Source organism: Gambusia affinis, linkage group LG13 (genome assembly GCF_019740435.1).
Source record: "Gambusia affinis linkage group LG13, SWU_Gaff_1.0, whole genome shotgun sequence".
NCBI lineage: Eukaryota > Metazoa > Chordata > Actinopteri > Cyprinodontiformes > Poeciliidae > Gambusia > Gambusia affinis.
This window is the reverse complement of record NC_057880.1, coordinates 16263888-16286406: the sequence shown is the minus strand read 5'-3', so window position 1 is coordinate 16286406 and position 22519 is coordinate 16263888. Positions and strand designations below refer to the sequence as shown.

General features: G+C 34.9%; 2 protein-coding genes across 5 annotated transcripts in view; one reads left to right on the top strand and one right to left on the bottom strand.

The window, feature by feature from the left end:
- khdrbs2 (KH domain containing, RNA binding, signal transduction associated 2) overlaps positions 1 to 5774 on the top strand; it is a 97523-nt gene extending 91749 nt beyond the window's left edge. The window contains exon 15 of the transcript XR_006372564.1: positions 5760 to 5774. The gene's annotated coding sequence lies outside the window, so the exon portion shown is untranslated. The remainder of the gene's footprint in view (positions 1 to 5759) is intronic.
- prim2 (DNA primase subunit 2) lies at positions 602 to 22210 on the bottom strand. 4 transcript variants are annotated; one of them, XM_044136405.1, is made up of 14 exons: positions 22105 to 22210; positions 21324 to 21473; positions 21085 to 21194; positions 19527 to 19603; positions 19330 to 19450; positions 18302 to 18397; positions 16751 to 16888; positions 12925 to 12992; positions 11458 to 11530; positions 10689 to 10874; positions 4610 to 4736; positions 3814 to 3896; positions 2204 to 2272; positions 602 to 1047 (listed from the first exon to the last, which is right to left on the bottom strand). In XM_044136405.1, exons 2-14 carry the CDS (start codon positions 21466 to 21468, stop codon positions 820 to 822), a joined length of 1521 nt encoding a protein of 506 aa, XP_043992340.1. In that variant the 5' UTR covers positions 21469 to 21473; positions 22105 to 22210; the 3' UTR covers positions 602 to 819. The 4 variants fall into 4 exon arrangements, with proteins under 4 accessions (XP_043992340.1, XP_043992341.1, XP_043992342.1 ...); XM_044136406.1 differs by having other exon boundaries at positions 21324 to 21498; positions 22105 to 22204; XM_044136407.1 differs by lacking the exon at positions 22105 to 22210 and adding an exon at positions 21893 to 22050 and having other exon boundaries at positions 21324 to 21498.
- Between the last annotated feature and the right edge of the window lie 309 nt (positions 22211 to 22519).

Below are 22519 nucleotides of genomic sequence, written 5' to 3'. Positions count from 1 at the left end.
CAAAATAAGCTAAAAAGGCAAGACAATGCAATTTTGACTGACAGCTTGATAAAGTATTCAGTTCTTTAAAATGTTGTTACAATATAGCCATAAACATAAGGAAATTATTCAGAGTTTATGTTGTAAACCAACACAAAGTAGCACATAAGTGAGAAGTGGAAGAAAATTGTGTTTTCAGTGTATTTTTCATAATCAAAATCTGAATAGTAACTATGATGCCTTAAAATTAATTGTCTTAAGTAGTCATCCAATTATTAAATAGGGTTCTCCAATTTATTCCAGCTGCTCTGGAAGGCCTTAGAGGCTTGTTTAAGTAACTTTAATAAAGATCAAGCCAAACCAATCTTAAAGATTTAAAATAGGCATCTTATAGTACAAGCTTAATTACAAATGCTTTTTCCATCAATTTCAATCACTAAATAGATATTCTGTAAGAAAAATGGGGAAAAAGGATCGGTATATACAACTATAAAATTGGTTCAAACATTCCAGAAGACATGCAGCTGTAGTTGCACCTAATGTACTGATGAAGTAGTTGGTAAAGATGAGTTCATAGAACTTTTACAGATTTTATTTGTAAAAACAAAATAAATGCAAGCCATCCTTTTTTAAATCATTTTAATGTGTTGGACAATCACATAAAATACATTGATGTTCGTGACTGTAATGCAGCAAAATATGTAAAAGAACAAGGCACTGCATGACTGACTATAACAACGCAAAACGATCTTACTCAGCAAGTCAAATGATACAGTTTTTAATCAGCAAGAGACCTGACCCTCAAACCAGTACTTATTTCCACATGGATTAAAACAGAAATCAGGCATCTTGAAAGTCGGTCTCCAGGTTCTTTGTTATCTCAGCCAAATGCTGGGATTCATCTACTGCTGGCTCTCGAGCTGCAGTCAATCCTCTGGTGGCAGAGTTTTCCTGTGGCCTCTGCAGTATGTCCGTTTCTCGCTTCACATCTTTCCCTCCACCCAAAACTTTCTGGCTCTCTGTGAAGTACTGGTTGGGGTGACTGAGAGAGAAAGCGGTGTCTTCCACCTGCTCAGAAATATGAGAAAGCACAGCAAAGGAAGGTCAAGAGAAGTTATTAACTGCTAGATGACAGGTTGATTGACTGATTTAATGCAATGTCACCTTTGATGAAATGGTCATTTAATATCTCTCTCACTGTCAATGAGAAATGTTTCACTGAATTCTTCGCATTAAAGAATTTCAGAGACACATAACTGAGGTGAGTCATTGTTGGTTTGAATCATTTCATGATTTTATGGTTTCCTGTAGAGGAAGTACATGACTTTTCTACAGTTGCTACAGCATCTGCTGTGTGACAAATTACAGAGAGTGACAAAATATCAAAATTTGTAATTTTTCCCTTTGGAGAACGAGAATAAATTAAATTATGTCAACAAGAAAGGCAACAAATACATTTAGAGAACAATTTGTGCAACAATTTGTGTCACAATACTTCCACCTACTCATAACTTGCATTAAAATATTACAATAAAAAAACTGAAGGTGTTGTTAAAAGTAACAAGAGTGGAGGAAAGTGCTGCTTTTCTTGGCAATAAGCATAAAACTAACAAACATATAAAAGCTGTCATGTAGTATATTAACTCATTAAACAGATGATTTATTGGTTGATTGTTTCTAAGTAGCCACTGTTTAAATAAGTTCACATATGAGAATGACCCGTACCTGTGTGTACTTTTCAAAGCAACCTTTTTCTTTCTTTCTTTCTGCATTACAGATATGCTCTACATTGTATTAGATTACATTAAACCCCCCAAAATTAATTGAAGCTTGTAGCTGTAACAAGATTAATTTAGAATAAATGCTGTATTTAAATAGTGCAAGCTGACTTGACAAATTATTTGATTTAGGCAGATCATGCCATGTGTTTCAAATCAAGTAGAGACACAGGGCATCCCGCCAGATAAATGTGAGGAAAACTAAAATAAAATTACACATGGATCCAAATGTTATATGGTTATAGTTAGCAAGCATCTGCATCACACTGATCTAAGCAACCATATATTCAGGCAAAACGTGTGCATATGTAATGAATTTCAACCATCAAAAGTCAAACAGATCACAATTCTTCAAAACCATATATTTTGAACAATCATGGATGTGATGACTGTGTTTCAGTGTGAGATGTAAACACTGATCAGCAATTAAAACAGACTGAACTTACATTGTGGGTCAATTCAAAGTATTTTTGGCACGCCAGCTGATAATGCATCCCTTTGACCAGCTCAAGAATCTGCAACAAAAGGCAGAAAAAGTTACACCTTAGATAATTCAAGTATTTACATAAACAGTTAAGAGTCACATTTAAAGATAACATCAGCATCTGGTGCTGCTGCAGCAAAGTTTCAATAACCATTTTAACTGGATTTGGGTCAACTACCAACAAAAGCACAGTTCATAAATCATATCGGCAGCAGGAAACACATTCTTAAAGAAATCTTTGCAAAGCTAATAAAAACAGATGAATCAGCTCTTGGTAAATTGACCACAGGCAGCTTAACACTTGGTCTAAACTGTATTAACTATTTTCATAATGTGTGAAGCTAACTTTCCGAGGACACTGAGGTTCTGTGCAAAAAGAAACATCACATGCACCACAAAACAAGAGCGGTTACTCTTACATGAGACTAACTGGAACTAAATTAAGCCTTTTGGAGCATTCATTTTGGAGCTTTTCATTCTCCTGAAAAACAAATCCAAAGACTGCTCCTCGGCTTGGGTTTGTTTGTAATCATCATTCCCAAAGCTCTTACTTGCCAGCCTCTGGTGTAATAACGCTACCGGCACGCTCGTCTCTACAGCTGGTAATAGATCAGGAATGAGCTAAGCAGATTCTCTGCCAGAAACTGTACTTTCAAACTAGTTTTAACCAATTTTGTTGAGGAAAAAGGGGGATGTTGAGCATCAGGTTAATAAGAAAAAAGAGAAAATGGCAACTGTTAACTGAGATACATTTCCAATCTATCTCCAACAAACATACAAATAAGATATTAACGATGTCTCAGGGACCGCTTGTTTAACCTAATGGTTGAAGACAGATTGCAGAGACATGGGAAATATAAACAAAAACTTTGGTGTAACCGTGTTTCACTTAACACCACAGCTCCTAATCCAATTAGTTTAAGCGTCACCATGATGCTGATTTTTGTGGCTTCAAAAGTGCTGAATTCACTGTCATTATCATGCTTCAAATTGGTGAAAATTACTTTTATTAAATCTGTATAAATGTTTATTTCGCTTAAGGAAAACTTACTGATTAAAGTAAATATCTTCAAAATCAATATTACATTCCTTCTTATACAGCCTTTATGTCCTTTTCTTTAAATTATGGACTTTGACAAAGCCTCGTCAAGAAGTTTGCTTTATCGAGCACAAATCTCAAAAAGAACACATCAGGGGGGGAAAAGATTTGCAAAAGCTCTCAATTCTTTTACTTTCTTGCTCAGTTTGCCATTTACAATATCTGTGACTTGTCCATTTATTTTAATCAATTGCAATCCTGTTCCGCAGTGTTAGATGACATTATGCTGCTTTGTTTCAGACCAGCAAAAAAAGTCAGCTCACATTAGTCAGTAATATCACAATCTGTTGGTTCCTAAATGTTTTATTTGACAGAAATGTCATAAATCTTTCACTGGATTTTTCCTCAGCAACTTCTAAAAGTTTTCTAAGATAATTTTAAAAGTATCTGAGTAAAAGAAATGATTTTACTGCTCAGAAGCAAAAAGGTTATTTAATAGTACAACTTTATGGTCAGACTGGAAAAAAACCCACCTGACTGACTCCACTGGGAGACACTTTATAGGACTGAAGCTTCTGCTTCAGTAGTTCTGGATCACTGTGACGGAATGGACATCCTGGCAAAGGGAACAACATAGATCAATAAATCAATTATTAGACACTTCAAAAGAGACACTTGACACACACACACACACACACACACACACACACACACACACACACACATATATATATATATATATATATATATATATATATATATATATATATTGGCCATTTATGCTACATTTTCGTAGTTGGAAAATATTTAAGTTAAAACCAAAATTTGTAATTAATTTTTAGATTTGGAATTGTTTAGATTGTTAATTGTTAGACCCTCCCATTAATTTGAGTATTTAAGAACACACGGGTGCTTGGTGGAGTATTGTTTGTGGACGGGAAATTTTGTAAAATGATTTTTTGACCACTTTTTTATACCTTCAAACATTAAATTGAGATAATTTTTTTGTTTCAACTAAGTTACAAGACGTTTTTAGTAATTATTTTGTCTCTACTTCTACAATAAATAAATCAATTCGGAAGTTCATACAAATCCAAAACCCACCTGTTACCACCTATGGCCTTTATTGGAAATTTTGGCTTTTTGGAACAGAAGGCCGTGACATTTAAATCAAAAAATCAATCTTCTCTAATAAAATACTATATTTGGTATGTAAAAACATTACAGTTTTTACATACCAAGGTCTCTACTTCAAATCAAATTTAACATAAAAAATAAATAAATTTTTAAACAACAGATAATGATTTCTTCTTGCAGATGCTAACTCACCATGATAGTCGCCTTGGCTGGGTGGGTTTGATAAAATCACCTTCATGCAGCTGTAGGGAGTGTAGTCTGCTCGCTTGCCTTCTTTGCCAAACATGTGGCGGATGCTGTAGGCATATGCTTTGTCAAACTACAGAGAGAGACGAGGGTAAGGAAGGGGGGGGTCAGGAAGAGAAGGCATTAGTAAGGATGAGAGTATAAGAGGGACAAGGTTGGTATGAAAGAGGTACTGTCATACATCACGTCAGTTCTGAAGGGAAGTTTTCCAAGTGAAATATAGAGCTATTAGAGAGAACCTGCTACAGAGGTGTTGCAACACTCTAGATAGCTGCGTTATGGATGCTTTAATGAGGCCATCCTTCTCCGTGCTTTTTGCCTCCTTGTCCTGAAGAGCACTCTGACACAACATGAGGCGTACTTCAAATCAAGAAATAAATGAAGGCAAATCCAACACACTTCACAAGTTTCATGTGAAAAATAGTGCATTGCTTTGTGTGTCTCTTACTAAGGGGAATAATACAATATTATAAAACTGAGTAGAATCAGTTTTGACTAGTTGTAGCAATCAATTTCAAAGTGAAACCAGAGTTTCAAGCAATATGATGAAAATATTGAGTAAGTGTATCCCCTAGCTTATTTAAAGAACGGTTCCTCCTCCCAGTGTTCTTTCCAAGATATTTGTGAAAGCGCAGCATGGCACAGGGACCTGCAAAGACCAGGGTTGCTGATGCTGAAAATGATTTAATAGTAATTTCTGATAAGGTGAAAAGGTTAAAAAAAAGAGTTTCTTCACCAAGAGTGTTGGAGAATAAAAAAACTCGCTACATTTCAGTACAAGAACATTTGCTTCATTAAATGCTACATTAGACCTTATATTGACCGCTCGAAATAAAAAAAATAAAAACACAGAATTCCTAAAATTCATCACAGCAAATTGAAGAATAAAACTGTCATCACGTATCCTAAAATGTTTCTGAACCTCATATAATTTGGATATATTTTATGTGTTTATTTCAAGTTTAGTGAAAATTTTTGTACACGTCTCATTAGTATATAACTATAATTTAGATTGCCAGTAGGAAATGTGATCTAAGACCAAAAAAACATATATTTTGAAAGCAGAAATGTTTGCCTGCTAAAAAGTAACACATAGAATATGTGTTACTCAGGGCTTGGTTTAGTACAGGTGCTCTGGCTGTCCAATTAAACAATGATGGTCATTAAACCATTACCTTTCAAATGAAATGGAAGAAAATTACTGGCATCTTAAAACATAACTTCTGATTATAGATGCATATATAGAACAGTCAGGTCCTTTTGTCAAACAACTAATTATCTTCCAGTTACATGCAAATTTGCACCGTCTTAATCTCAACAAATACACAAAATATCAAAGCCATCAGTAAACAAGCTGATGGCAAAATAACCAGACAACACAAAAAGCAAAAACAAAAAGGTTGCCTTGAAAAGCAAAATTATGCTATTTGTCAAAAGAGCTTTTGGTAGGTTACTTAAAAAAATGAGTTAAGAAAACTGAAATCTACTCCAAATACAACACAATGACAGCTAGAAAATGTTCTGTTACCTCCACTGCCCAGTTCTCTGTTCCTGTATTGATGCTTTTGTCTGCATGTTCAAAGAGACTTGTTTTCTTAGAGTATAACATTGACTATAGATTAAAAAAAGAAGAAGAAATAAAAAAAGAACTTTAAAAAATCCAACTTCAAAAGATGCAGAACTATTCCTTTAATCTTTCTAAAAACATCTCTGACTTTTTTGCACTGAGGTTTAAATTAAATGAACCTTCACAAGTCTGATTTTTCCACTCTGAAGAAACAGAGCAAAGAAGCAAAACATCAAAGTCAAGAACACAAACTAAACATCCATAGAATATTTTAAAAGTGTCAAAATTTAGAAAACTTTCACATTCACTTCACTTTCACTCTATAGATATTTTTATAAATTCCCCCCCAAAATAAAACCAACACACATTTGTAACTGCCTCTTAAAAAGAAAAAACATCATTGTAACATCCACCCAGAGCACTCTGAAAGTACAAGATTATAATCACCAAAACTGCACCCACACACATTAATGTCGAAATAAAACCTTTGAACTTCCTAACGTGACAAGCTGCAGTGGCAATTTAAAAACCCATCAAATCTTCTTTAAGTATGATAAATCACACATTAATTATGTTGAGCTTCTAAGGATTCAAGAGGCCACTTGCTGATTTAAGAGCTCCATAGTCCACTGGCACTAAAGTGTGTTTAATATGCATTTTGTGGACTAATGTAAATATAAAAAGAATCCTAAGTGGTACAAAGTGATCACATGGTCACTACTGAGGTTAAAGGAGAATGATAAATATCTTTTTTTCTGCTAGAGGCAGCTGCTACTTTATATATTTACTGTTTCATCTAATTACAAACTACAGTGCTATACATCCAATATTATATCCAACACTATAACACTAAAACACTGACAAAGTCTTAGCATTAGAAACAATGAAATGAGACTCAAACAGCTGAGACATCTCTTCTGCAAATCTTGACTTATCAAGCTATTTCACTGCAAGACAACATCCATGAAAAGGCAAAAGTTCAGTTTTATTCCCTTCAACTGTGATATTAAATGCAATGTGGTCTAAAATTTGGGTGCACCTAACGTTTGTGCTGGTCCACCTGAGATACGTTAGCTACCCTATGGAATGAGATAAGGGTTTTGTAAAGCACACAACCTTAACGTGATTGTCCTTATGCCACTTTGGCACTAATTTGACAGTATGTTTAGAGTAATTATCTATTTGGAAAATCTGTTCGTACTCAAGCTTTAACTTCCTCCTTAAAATCTTGAAATATTGCTTCAAATTTTCTTCATACTTTTGTTTCCTCATTATGAAAACAATTTGACTGTTTTGCTGCAGTTTGTCCTGCAGCAAAACAACCCCGATGGTGTCAGAAGAAAGGAATTAACTTAAAGTTAAGGTCTGTAAAACAAGTAGTTTAACAGCAGTTCTGCCCCAAGGCTACACTACGCCACAGCAAAGTGGCACAAATAGACACTCTTACAAATGAATAGGCCAACCTCTGTGGCAAGAAGAATGGATACATCACGTTAATTTCATCAATTCTCCCTCTCCCACTAGTCTAATATTACATTGCCTCTTCCTCCAGGCCTTCCTTTCGGCATCGCTGCCTCTCATCTTCCTTCTCTCCTCTTGTCGCATACTAATGAGAAGGCTTTGTGCAGCATGCCACAAAGTGCAGCTTCTGACACAACACATACATCACTGTGAGAGCTGTGAGCTGGTCAGCACCATTCAGATGCCTCGGCTGTAGAACAAAAGCAGGGCTTTTTCCGGAAGCCATCACACGCGTTACATGGCAAGTAAGACACCTCAAAAACGGGGCACAAAAAAAGGGCCACAACAAAAGGTCCGCCATGTGAGCCTGATGGATGGAGAGATTATAAAACTACAACGGGCACTACTTGATTAAAGTCAATGTTATTCGTTTTCTTTTTTAGGAATTTCTTCCCATTTCTGTTTTGATAATCATTGCACTTTCAAACAGCATAGAGGTTTCTTTGAAATTCCTGTGTGGGTTAGAAAACTTTAATGTATGCACAAAATATTCATTGTGAATACACTGTGTTATCTTACATTGGTAATAAAACTGGTGTTTACACTGACTTCTGTCAAATCCTGTTCCCAACAATCTCACCAGTTTAACAGCACATCAAAGCATTTGAACTAATGAGAATCAAGAAGCACCAAGTTCCTCTCGAGCTTTTCTATATTGATTAAAAGAGAGAGCTAGCTCGTTTACAGAACATTAGCTGGTAAGAAACAGGAGTTTGATTGGTTGGAGAAAATCAAAGTAATTAAGAGAAGAATAAAATGACTTGTAAATTATGTTTTCTTGATGTTTTATAATTGATAAATTGTTAATTTTGACATTATTTATATAAAAGTTAAACTTTTGTTTTTCTTCTTCCTCTCTGGAAGACTGAGGTGATTGGTAAATTTGAATTGACAGGGCGTGATCTGAGATGATACAGGTGGGTGCCATTTTGAAAGCTGCTGCTTTTTTGACATCGTGGAAAATAAACTGGCTTTCTTCAGCAAAGTCAGAGCCATGACTCCTGTTTTCCACATTACACCTCTCGTTGTAAGAAGAATTTTCAGTCTAAGTACAAGGAATGTCCCAATTAAGATGTCCTATTGCTGATCGGATCTGAGCCACTGATGTTTTTATTTTTGTATTAAGCATCTCCTCTTCTGCTCTACAAGCTCTGCTTTGAGATCCATGCACCTCAGTGTGATGCAGAGCTACACAATGAAAAATTGATCCTATTAGCAGAAGCAGGGTAATAACACTAAGCAACCATGTGAGCTCTAAGTTTCTGCAGTAAAGCCAATTAAAGTTCACATCAGAGACCATACCTCTTAAAATAATTGCAAACTTATACTATAATGCCTGTGCAGCAGGATGTTGGATATGTGGTTGGACATCACAGGGGTAACCCTTGCACAAACACTTCTAAAGGGAAGGTAAATTCCCAATATTCTCATCCAGCAATTGGTAGGTCAACTAGGGTGTTGAATTTAATACACACTCTGTATTCCGTTTTGCCATTTGCTAGTCCTGTGGAAATGTAGCTCATTTCTTTGAAGTTTCTCCACAGTTTATTAAAGAGGATTTTGGCTTCTAATTCATAGAATTAGCTAAAAAAAAAATTTAAAAATCAAAATCAAAACACAGAAATACAGAAATGTATTTCAGCAAACCACAGCCCAAGTCAACTGAATGAGCACAATGTATTCTGTCAGTGTTTTCAACATTAGTTGTCTAATTAAATTGGTAGCACTAAACACAGTTCTGTCTTTACAGCACAAAAGACTCAAACACACAGTGGCTGCCAGTGGCTATTTCTGAAATACTTTCCCGTAGCAGATGTTAGCATAGCGTGGCTGTGGCAACATCTCCTGCCAACACTCTTTAAAGCAAGCTGCATTAAAGCTCAGCTGGCACAGCAGAGGAGCCGTCAGTACAGAGTGACATCAATCCTGGCCTAAATGAGGGCCCCTGTTAAAATGCAAGCATCATTTGGGATCAGACATTTCAAGAGCGTATTCTTAATTTAACATGTGATGTGATGGGCACTTTTATTTATATAATCAAATTTGACTGTTTATGTTGCACAAACTTTATTTTGTCATTTCAGTATAAGTGTCCAAGTAAATCAGCAGGGGCAAAACGCAAAAGCAAAAAAAAAAAAAATGAATTAAAAGCAGCTATATAAAGTATGAGTGTATTTCTATATGAATACAGATTTTTTCTTTTGTTCTATGGTCCAGAATAAAGTTAATCCACTTGGAATAAAAGTTTATTGTGGAACAGTGGAATGAGATGTAGCTACAGTGTCTTGCAAAAGACTCCACATTATTGGAAAGCAAAAACTATTACATGGTTTTCAAAATGTATTACAAATAAAAATTTGAAAAGTGTGGCGAACATATGTTTTCAGTTCCCCTGAGTCAAAATGTACTGTATGTCTCTATCAACTTTGCACATCTAGAATATGAAATGCCTTGGTACTATTTGAAAAATGTATAACCCTCAAGTGAGATGGAGTCTGAATGGCAATTCTTAATTATAGCAGCCACCATTATGTATTAAAGTAGGCATTGCATTATGTGTTGGGAATACCAGTTTCCCTTCAAATAATTTCCATCAGAGTATATATCCAATTCTCTGTCAGAATATCTCGAATCTGAGTGATTCAAATATAAATAAACTTGGTAAAGGCCAGCTATCTGGACAGGACATAACCAAGGTTTTTGTTGTCTCTGTCAAGGAATTTTGCTTCATTTTGAAATGATACTGAATTAGGTTATAATTTGTGTAATAAAAACAAAACAAGTCAAAATTTCAGTGTCTGTTAAAGTTCCTCTTAACAACTGCAAACTAGGTTGCGGCTTAATAATTCATGAGTATTTTGTTGACTATGATGCATTCTGCTTTGTTGCTAAGCAGGCCAAAGCAAATTAAAATTAAAAGTTTAGTTACAACATTACCTTGTCTGCATCCACTTTGCCTCGTATGAACTCCATCCTCCAGAACTGCAGCGCCTGCTCCAAAGAGAGGCCAATGCCTTTGAGGAAGAGACCGTACTGCATTCTGCCTCCGTGGCGGAGATGGTGCTGGTCTCTGAGCGCCTGGTGGAGCTGCCTCATACAGAGCGGGAAGGACTTTCCTGCAAGCTGAAAAAACTCGACTTTTAATGATGGACAAAAATCTCCCTAAAAAGTTGCACAATAAAAATTAATAACTTTGTTTTACACATGTATAAACAAAACCATGCTTCTGAACATCCCATTAATCACACTCAGGGACCACTTTCCAGTGTATTTTAGAGGTTTCCCTGTTTCAGCACACCTGACTGAAAATAAATGGGTTGTTAACAACCTTCTGCTGGCCCTTAATGACATGCTGAGGAGGGAATTTAATCATCTTAATCTGGTCTGATGAAGCAAGAAAACATCTAAAACATGTAGCATAGTTAGAGCAGAGGTTCTGGATTGAGGAATCAAACAGTACTCGTCGCATCCCTTAGGAGCAAAAGCCTTCTTGCTAAATCAAACATTAATTACAGTGAGGCTCTTGGTCAATTTTTTTGGCTAAAACAAGAAACTGTGAACTTTCTGTATTTTTCTCCAGGCACTTTAATATGTCACCACTGAGTGACCAGATATTCTATAAGCATCCCATTGCACTGCTTTTTACCTTCTATCTTATAATAAATAAAACCTGGCATTCTAATCAGACATAGTCAGAAAGACTTACTGAATCGATCTGCTCCAAGGAGATTTTCCCAACATTCTTTTGGACGCTGTAATCCTGTCCCAAATAGGAATGGCTGAAATAAGAGAATAAAGCATCAGGTCTGTTTCTCTCTCATAAATACAATTGCCATTAAAACTCAAAATAGCATAAAATATGTTTATGGTGGCTAAGATCATCCAGCCTTTTCTGATCTCCTTCCAAACCCACTTAAGGCCTGAGCTGAGTCAGAGTCCAACTGATTGGGCAGTAAATCATATAATATTCTCCCTATTATAAAGATTACTGACATAGCTTTTCATCTCAACAACCTATCCACTAATCCCTAACAACACTCTGGGATAATCCCTTCTTCCACCAGTGTATTTGGGTTTTTACTTTTAAGGCAAAATAAACACCTTCAGCTGTTTTACTGAAACAAAGATAAGATGCTGTTATTTTTGCCAGGATGCTTCATTATTTCTTGCAACCAAATCTAGATTGAAACACCCAAAAATTGCACACAGCTTTAATAAAGCCTTAGTGATAACAAATGTATGTTAGCACATTTGCTATAAGGAACATTCCATAAAACTATCTGGTGAGCACATTTAGGCAGAGTTCAGTTTCACTAGCATGACTGCAAACTGGACAATTGGACACTCAAACACCTGACCTTTGTTCAGTCAGTAAACACACCATACCCAACGGTAAATTGGTCAACAACACTCTTCAGCGTTGAACTTGCTATTTAAGGTAATAGTAGCAGTTTTACTGGGGTGTTTAAAGAACAAAGTTGGATTAACACTTAATTTCCTAGGCAGAGTCTGACAGTGATAACAGAAAAGTCAAATGAAGTTAGCGTTTAATCAATTTGAGCTTTCAACTTCTGTCCATATTCTCTAAGAAAAATACAGAGATTGTGTGTAGTAATTAATAATGAGTGCAATAGACAAATGTCATTTGTGTATTTATTTAGATCTGTGATGTTTACTATAGTGATCAAAAATAAGTCACACACAAAGTTCTGACTTTCTGTCCATTAAAGACACTGTTTTAGATTCAAGCCATGATAAAAGTTGTAAATAAAGCAGTCTATGAAAACCAAAACTTTGGAGATCAGAGTTCAGGATGATTCAATATTATTTTTTAACCAGCTGTCAAAATGACAAAAATAATCATTAATTAAATTTTTACAGAGTTTCCCTGATTATAAGTCATGACAAATGTTGACAGATTCTTTGACAACTAACTGACTACATGACAACATCACAGCTCTGGGGTGTCTGTTATCAGGAATATAAAATTGCATTTGCAGAAACAAGTGAAAATAAAATATTATGCAGCAATGCACCCCAACAATGATGAAGAATTACATCAGTAAGTGACAGATTTAACTCAACAACACTTCAAGACCACATTTGATGTTCTTTTGTGACAGTATTCTTTTTCAACAAGAAAAGCAACAAAGTTTTTAATCCTGCTGCTTACCTGAGGTGGTTAAGAAGCGGTTGGAGACGCTCATCAGAATGCACCGCTGGTAGGGAGCGGGCTGTCAACTGAAGAAAAGATGGGCATCACATGAATAATGTCTTGGTCAAAGGAATAGAAAAACCTACGGCTGCAGATCAGTACAACCAAACTGCTTAAAGGCATTTCCACTGAAAACTTAAGAGACAACATCTTTTAATTATAACCCCACTGTTTCTCAGCTTTTTCATTTAAACTGAATAGAAACATTTCATAAAATGGACACAATACCTTCATTGAATTAACCTGATGGTAGTTCTAACTCTTTTAGAAGGTAATGTTTTTGTTTATCAGACAAATTGTGTTTTAGATGCTGTGAGTCTCAATTGCAATATTTAAAACAGAGAACATTCACACAAAGTTTGTGTGATGGGGAGCAGACAGTTAACTTGGGAGTGTGAAGACCTTTAAAGTGCAAATAGATGTAAAACTCGCACCATCTTTAAAATATCTGCACCATATAAAATAACTGTCTGACAAAATATGACTGTTTCTGGTTTTGGTATTCAAATGCTGCTTCAGCCTAAAAGCAGCATTTGCTGCTTCAGCCTAAAAGCAGCATTTGCTGCTTTTAGGCTTCACTACTTATAAAAATACAAAAAGAAATAAAATGATGGTGTAAATATACATCTTTTGTTCAGAGGGTTTATTTTTTGTAAGTTATGTATTTTCCCAAATTTACTTTTATTGTTGCAAGTGGAAGAAAATATCCAACACAGAAACACAATAGTAGATTTCCAGAAAAAAAATAGAATTGTTTGGAACAATTATTCAATTTCAGCAGTTAGCCATCCGGATCATTACTTGGAAATGGAAGAATGGCTAAACCAAGCTGATTTTTGTTTTTTGTTTGTTGTTTTTCCCATTTGCATTAGCTTTCACCTCCTGTCCTTTGATAGTGGACATGTGCTTTTATCAACCAGAATCAAATACATCAGGCTCACTTTGCCAACAATAGGACATCTGCACCTAAAAGTGTGTTAGATTGAGGAGGAAGCAAAGAACTGATTGTTTCTTAAAAAAAACCTTTCAGACAAAAAGAACAGTTTGTGAAACCTCTCATCCTTTGTTACTCAGCAGGCACCAATATGAGAAGTTATATTTTAACCATCATCTGAAATCACACTTCTATAAATCAGGCGATCATAGAATTCAGTTTGCCAGAAGTGAGTTTTAAATAAGTTTGTTAAACTGCAAAAAGTAATTTTAGATTGTGTTCTGAGCAGAATCCAATGTTTGCACTACATTGCAACGGTTGGAGGCTTCTGTATTATAGTCAAAGGGAACAGAGCATAACACTGCTAATAAAAAAATATAATTTCTGTTTATGTTGCATTTCTTGTGCACATAAAATAAGGTTTTAAGACAGACTAAAATAATAAATAAGAACTATTGGATTTCATTTTGCTTAGCCGTGACACATTAAATTAAATTAGTTCAGATTTGGTTAGGAGACCTAAACCTCTGTCCATTAATTATAATAAGAGTTTTGAGGTTTAGACATTTCTGTTAACGAATAAATCCAGATATAATAGCATTACATAGAGACATAAAAAAATGAAGTACCACCATGATGATAATGAAATGAATGATGTAGCACTATGACATCAATGTGCTTTTGTAAGGCTCAGTGCTTTGGTGCAATGTGGGTGCCTGGAACTGTATGGATGCCTTCACATAGAAACTGCTTTCAGTTTTAAAATGTCACTCCAATCAGCTGCTGGTAGTGACTACTAATCCATCTGTGAGGCATCCGAAGAGTCAAGTGATCTTTATAATGACTGTCAGTTGCCCTAGCAACGGCCTGATAACAACAATGTTCTTCTTGTGCCCTCACAGCAGTGACCATTACAGGCATCCCAGCTCTTTGTGAACTGGACCATTTTTATCAGGTACTTAACTTTTTATTTCACAAGAAATGTGAATATTAACACCGCCTCAGACATTAAGTCCCAAAATGTACCCCGCTTTTTGGGATGAGCCACATCCTCCCTACAACTTTGGAAGGAGTAAAACTTTATACATGGATGACATTAGGCCATCAAAAACAACAAAAGCTACAATACAGTAAATTAGATATCTACACCAAGAATCAGAATCAGCCAAATTTCCCAAAAGTGGCTCTATTCAATTATCAAATTAGGGCTGCAACTAACAATTATTTTTGGTAACTAATTATTCTATTGATTATTCTGACAATTAATAGCATACAAAATTGGAACATTCTTCAATTTTTTCATTTAAGCACTTAAAAAATACAAATAATACAAATAATTCAATTCCTTTGTTTTAAAATAAGAAAATAAATATTTCGTTCCCTAAAAAACAGTATGTAGCAAAAAATTACACCAAAATGTAAAAAATTCAGGGCTTTCTGTCTGACTTTACATCAATGTAGTGTATGACTACTCTGTTAATTATTTTTTTAAGATTAACTGATTAAAAACTGAATCACAAAATGTGCTTAATAGAATATTTTTTTTATCATTTATTTTCTCATTACAGATTTTGAACCAGGTGGAGCAAAGACTATACCATTCCAGTTCTGGGTAGAAGATTGTTACACAAAGGGTATTTTTTATTTGAAATAAAAATGTGTATATTTTGCACACTTTTGACTTAATTACTATTCGGAACAGTCTTCTTGTGAGTCTAGATGTACCAGATGATGATTAGTCCATTTCTAAATTAGTTGACAATTATTTGAATAATTGAATCATTATGGTTAATCTAGTTAATTGTTTTAGCTTAAAATAAAACACATAAAAACTTGGAGTGAAAGGTGGGTCCAAAGTAAGTCCATCAGTAAAAACTAAGAATATCCACAATTTCTCCTACAAAATTCAGGCAAAGTTTAGGGACATATGGTTTGATGTATTCATGAGGGAAAAAAAAAAATCACAAAGTTCCCCAATTTTCTATAAGATTACAAACTACTACCTCAATCAAAGAACATGTAGTACCTTCTTTCTCTTTTGTGTTTTAACCTGGAATCAGTCAGAACTCAATTTGACAGGTTAGACTTTTGAAAAAAAAAAAAGAAAAGAAAAAGAAAAAGAAATCTGTCCTGGCCACGGACAGTCTAAACGTGGATTTGTTGATACTTCTGTCACTTCAGGTTATCTCTTCAGGTTATCTGTAAAGCATCTAATCAACAGAGGTTGTGTTTCATTTATCATACCAAACTACAGACTTTGGCTACTAAATGAAGCTGTTGCCTGATCTGCAGGCTGGACTCCTCCCCAGCACAGAACTGTAGTTGTCGCCTCGCATAAATAACAAGGAATGCCTCTGGTTCCAAAAAAGCTGCACTTCTACTGCCTCAGGTTATTAAGAGCAAAACATGAACCCCTAGATGCTGCACAACCATGGACCCCCTGCTATGCCTAAAAAAAAAAAAAACAACAAAAAAAACACATCAGGCCTGCGGGGACAATATGCTTTTTCCTACTAGCTGTTGCCAGTCTTCCCTCCAGACATTTAATACCATGTGTGCACACTAATTCTTCTCATTTAAACTCCGCATTTCTCCAATTTCCCTCAAGGCAACAAAGTCAACAGACGCAATTTACCAATCTGCCTCATGAAGTCAAGCTTTTAGTAAACAATGTGCATTAAAATAAAGTACTCAAAGAAGCACTTGAACTTGTTGTGCAATGAGTCAGAAGAATGTTCTTAACACCATAAGTAAATTGTGCTTTTCTGACATTTGATTTGCAGGACTGCAATGTTACAGCCTTCCAATCATTTTGTATGGTTTAAATATAAAACGTCCATCAGTACTTACTGCAAGAGCTTTAGAAAGCCTTGTGCGGAAATCGTTGAGAACAATGGTGACAATTTCATTATGAGGGATGTATACATAGCCTTCTTTAAGGTACACTTTTCTTGTTCGCACCAGGTCGAGAGCATCTTGAAAAGGAACCTTTAAAAACACATATTTGATTAATAGCAAAATCTGACTCGAAAGTGCATTGCAACCACCTAAAATGAAATAATTTATTCAAAAATACCCAGGATTAAAGGGATTTGGGGATTGACAGAGTGCTGTTTACTTGAAGATTTACACAAATTTCAGCGCTGTTAGGGAGAATGATTTACATTCGGCTCAATGGAATGTAAATTAGAGTCAATTAGGAGGCCAAAGCCACTTGCTCATTTTGTGTTTATGTTGTGAACCGACTGCAGATTGAAATGCACTCAGACATTACAATTTTTCTTTTTACTATATCAACTACAAGTTATAGTTTTATAATTCAACAGGTTCTACGTATTATGAATGTGATTGCCAATGACATTTCTTTTTAATTGATTCAAATTTACATGTAGCCTCAATGTGGTGTTGACAACTAAATTCTCACTTCTTTGTGAGTTTCCTAACAGAAAACCTGTGGGGGTTTTATTCAAAGCCAAATCATTTGGAGCTGTTCAGTATGCCTCATGGGATTCATTTGGTAATTTTATTTCATGCCAAACAATTTTAGGAATTATGGGCTAAAATGTAAAGTAATGCTTCATCAGACCATAACACATTATTCCAGATGGTTTTGGGAGGTTTTTGTCAAGTCTCTGGAAAAAATAACAAAACCATCTGTTTGACAAAAACTCTGATCATATTTCATCAATTTTTGAAAAAACATCTAGTTTTTGTAATGCTGCATTTGTGTCTCTTTTCTATTGTTATGGATGCTGGTCTTTACAGCATCAAAAAAATGACAAATTGGACGTTTTGCATCTTTATACTGAATCTCACCTTTATGCAATGAGATCAATTTTGACCCATGACTTTAAATAATGTAAACAATATTTAATTAAATTGTGCATTTGTAACTCAAGACTTTAAGATTTTTAAAAAAAATACTTACTATAACAGTCCTAAAATGTGTTTTCCTTTTTCTCAGGTTTATATCATGATTTAAAAATAAAACAATCTGGAAAAATTTTTTTGGTTTGGATGAGACAGAAAGACATTGGAAATTGTGTATAGTTTCTGGAAAAGTACTGAACGCAGGTTATTCATATATTAAAATATGCTGAAAGCTGCCACCTACTCAGGTTAAAAGTTCACAACTGTACAGGAAAGAATATAGAAATTTGTCCAATGAACAAGACCTTATTTGGAAATATTGTCCACATGAGACATATTGAATCCTACAACATTCATGTAGAAATTAATTGATATTTATTATAGCATTTGTTATAATAGGCACATATTAGCATTTGAAACAGTTGATCACTTTGTATATAAACTCTAGATGAATACTTGATGTTTAAAATTTTACTTGTGAATGTAATTAACGTTCTCATCAGTCTCAATGAAAAGAAATGAGTAACTCACTTTGTAGAAATCTTGTTCCTCCACCTTGACTCCACTGGCAATATAACTGGAGATGGCAAGTTTCTCCCTCAGATTATCCTTCTCCTCAGCACTAATCTGAAAGATTAGCAGAAAGTTTCAGCACTGATGTGTTCCAGCTATAAAGGCTGAAACACATCAGTGCTAATAAACCGACATCTGAGGCTCAAGCTTTTTTAAAATTAGCGCAACACTTCTATCCTCATTTGACGTCACTTGACGAGATGAATTTATATAGTATATTTAGTCTTTTTCCCCTTATGCATTTTAGTATTCATCAACATATGCACTGCTAAAAATATATCTCTCAATTGAAAATTTAGACTACATGGACAGACAAAATAAAATTACATAGTATTTAGTAAAGTATTTTATTACTTTACAAAAAGAAACAATTAAGTCCTTTGTGATTAGGATGCATGAGACATAACTGCAAAAATCAAAAGTGATAAAACATATTTCCCTAATGCATTACAATTTAAAAGCAGTACTTTAAAAAACAAGCAACAACTGCAGCTGAAAGTCAGCCTATGGATAACATTCAGGGGCTCAATGATCAAACTGCCCCACCTAGTGGACGACAAAACACTGTACAGCCATTATAGAGCGCTCACAACCAGGCAGTAGCCTGCTCCTTTCACAATACAGTCAGAGATTGAACAGGAAACATAAAATACAATATGAAACCCTGAAAGCTAAAATTGTTTGGATTTTTACAATCCTTCAACCTTTCTTTTATCTCCTTTCAACAAAAATGTTCTGCTATCAGTTTCCTCACTCTGCGTATGTCAGTAACTAAACATTTAAAAGTTCTTACAAAGTGCAATGTAAGATTGCCTTTTACCGTTTTAATCAAATATTTGCTTACAAATATAAGTATAATACCCACAAGCCTTTTTAGCACACCAGCACAAAGATAAAATAGTTTACATGACGTAAAAGGTATTTCAAAATTCTGAAATATTTAATGCATACAGTGTTTTTACTAAAATGGAAACAAATACACTTACTGTATTGTATTGGAGATTATTCTTGTGGAGAAATTCGAGTTTTTCACCACATTTCAGTTCTTTAAAGCGGTATTTGAAGAGATCGACTTCCTGTTGAATAAACCAGCGCCTCAGATCTTCCCTGCAACATCAATGGAAAAAATGTTAGCTGCATTGTAACTCTTCAATATATAAGATAATTAAAATCATCAACTTACGTTTGACAGTAGGCCAGTCTCAGAATGAAGTGTGAAATGTGGTCTTTCCTGCGTTTTTCGGTCTGTTCCTTAGCATCCTTAAGTTAGATAACAGATCATTTATCAACCCATTAATATATAGGTCCTGACAGAAGAGAAGGTTGTAATTGTACTTATCACAAGAATATAACCTGAAGAATAACTCAGTGCAACATATATTTGCCCCATGTTCTGTTTGCCTTATGCAACTTTTATACTAGTCCACAAATAAGCAAGAATATGCCATCTTTGTCAAATAACTGACATGGTACATTCTTAGAAATTATGGCATAGTACTTGCGTGACCAGTGCCTTCCTGTACAATGCTGCTTGAAAATAAATCTTACTTACAGCACAGTCTGGGCTTTCCCTCCTTGACTCAGAATGTCTCTGGTCAATTTTTCACCAGGTAGATGCTTTATCTAAAGCATCTGCATAAGATGCTTCAGATGAAGCAGTAACATGACACAAGATGCTTCAGATGAACTTGTCAATCTGTAATCTGTGTGTTTTGTTTGACTTACAATCAACTAAAACGTTTCACCATAGAATTGGAGTTCAAGTTAATGTTATGCACAGTCCACATGTATAGAGAGATCATAAACAACAGGCAATCCTCCAGAGTTCTTATAAAGTAAGAAATACACTGACCAGCTTATATGGATAATTGCTCATATTATCCATATCAGCTAAATCTGATATGGGTAATAAGAATCTTAGATTGTGTAAATGTTCTTTCTTATTCTTTGAGTCTCTTTAAAGGCTCTATACAAGTTTGAGTTGGTATTATTATTATTATTATTGCCATAGGAACTCAGACAGATTTTAGGAAAATCCATGATGCTCAACTTCAGCTTATTATGCAAAAGAACAATCCATGTTGAAGGTCAAGTCCTTTTTATATCCACAATCCCTACAGCTTGCTCTGATAGTAAATATAATCTATGATCTCAGCAGATGACAGTAATAAAATTATTTGAAGGGGGGGGGGTAACTGTAGAACAACAAAGAAGCCTGTGGTTTAAGTGTATGCACATTCGTAGGAACGCTACAAGTGTACATACATATATGTATTTGTATGTAATGGTTTTAGAAGCACAGACACCTTGCTACAGTCCAAACCTTGAGAATTTCCCTTAAACTGTTGAATCACTTTTGCTTCACAATTTTGCCAAAACTTCACTTATCCTTTTGGCCTGTGCATCTACCACTACCACTGACCTTTTCATTAACATAACGTCTTACAGTACTCTGAAACAGTACTGTACTTGTGGAGGGTGTCATAACTGTCTGGTGGACAATATCAAGTTGCATTTTGCCCTGTGATTGTGTGGGTAATAACATGACATTTCTGCCTTAAAAATCTATTTTTAATTTATCTTCAAATATTTTCATTTTCTGTTAACAAAAATATAAGCTTGAAATATGATACACCTATAAAGTAACATTTTTTTTATTTTCACTGAAATACTAACATAAACTATTTCAATTATATACCAATATGTTCAAATGCATCTAAATGGTGTTTCACTATACTCACACCAGCCCCATGTGGAAAGTTCAGCGTTCTAATCTCATTATCAAGTTTTTTCGAGTAGTCCTCATTTAGTTTCACATAGCTGACTCCCAAATTCTCCACAGTCTTCAGCACTGCAGTTGAGTTAAGGAAAGAAAATACATATGGAGGCACATTAAAATTAAGACACATACAGACAAGTAAACAACACCTTTTACAAAAAATATATGTTTAAATAGAGAATAAAGAGATTACAGTCTTACATTTCAGTCTGTCAACAGCAAAACTCTCAAATTCAGAGAGGGAGATGTTTTCCAGTGGAGGTTGTCCGTAGAACTGCAGAGGCTGTGAATAGAGCTCAGCCTTGATGTCAGTAACAGCCTTGGATTTTTTGCTAGGAAACTGCATGGTGCCTAATGGTTGCAGAAACAAATTATCCTAAATATACAGATACAAAACAAATGGAGTCGTTAGGTTTTTACATTTAGAATAACACAATTGTTTACTCTATGTGCACACATTGATGCACCAACGTTTGTAAAATGAAGACACGTTGTGTAAAATGTTTAAACACCACATAGGCAATTTTATATCGTATGCAGACAAGGAACACTGAGTAAAAGTAGGACACATAGTATAGCTAGTACCAACTCGACCACACATGCCAGTTGATCGTAGTTTTTTATATTGCAAGAACACTGTCAGCTAGAACCTCTGCTTTCAATTCAACTGCACTTCAAAAAGCCGCCGATGCTAACGATGCTAATAAATGTTACCACGCAATGAGTTGAAGCAAGTATCATTAAATAACTGCAAATAAGCTTTAACATACCCGATGTCTAACCTAATAAAAGTCAATCAAACCAACACATTCACCAACGTTGATAAAATCTTTTGTGACAAACACAAATAAACTCTCAATAAAACTACTTTCCCGTCGAACCGTCTGTAAGCTAGCATGCAACATTTAATGAAGACATAAACGAATGACCTCAAAACAAATAGCACAAACAACATTTATACAAATATTTTCAATAACATTACCAACAAGACGAGGAAGCAGGCTCTACACTGTCCAATCCCGCCAAATAAAAGTGGGCAGTTCAACAGACTCGGCTAAACTGTGACGTAGCAGGAAAAGAAACGCTTACGTAGTAAAGTGAGCGCTAGTTTTGTCATTCCATCTGACACCGACACATGAAAAAAAGTAAAAGAAATTGAAAAAATAAAACACCAAAACACAACATGAAAAGCGACAAAGTTCTGTTACATAATCGAAAAATATCCAACACTTTTTTTCGTAAAAGATTTTGTTTAAACTACTGTCTAGGTTAAAGAAAAACATGGTTAGATGTAACCTTTGCTGTCCTTTTAATTAGCGCAGAAAAGTGTTATAAGGCGAGGTAGAGCATAGGCCACTTAATAATCGCACTAAAACCTAATAAAAAACAAACAGATA

What these genes read in the sequence shown, in the direction of transcription:
- prim2 (XM_044136405.1), bottom strand. Translation starts at nt 21,468, where the DNA reads ATGCAGTTTCCTAGCAAAAAATCCAAGGCTGTTACTGACATCAAGGCT. An exon ending in AGGAACAAGATTTCTACAAA is followed by an intron (nt 16,889 to 18,301) that starts GTGAGTTACTCA and finishes GTGTTTTTAAAG; the next exon opens with GTTCCTTTTCAAGATGCTCT. An exon ending in GGCTTTCTAAAGCTCTTGCA is followed by an intron (nt 12,993 to 16,750) that starts GTAAGTACTGAT and finishes TCTTTTCTTCAG; the next exon opens with TTGACAGCCCGCTCCCTACC.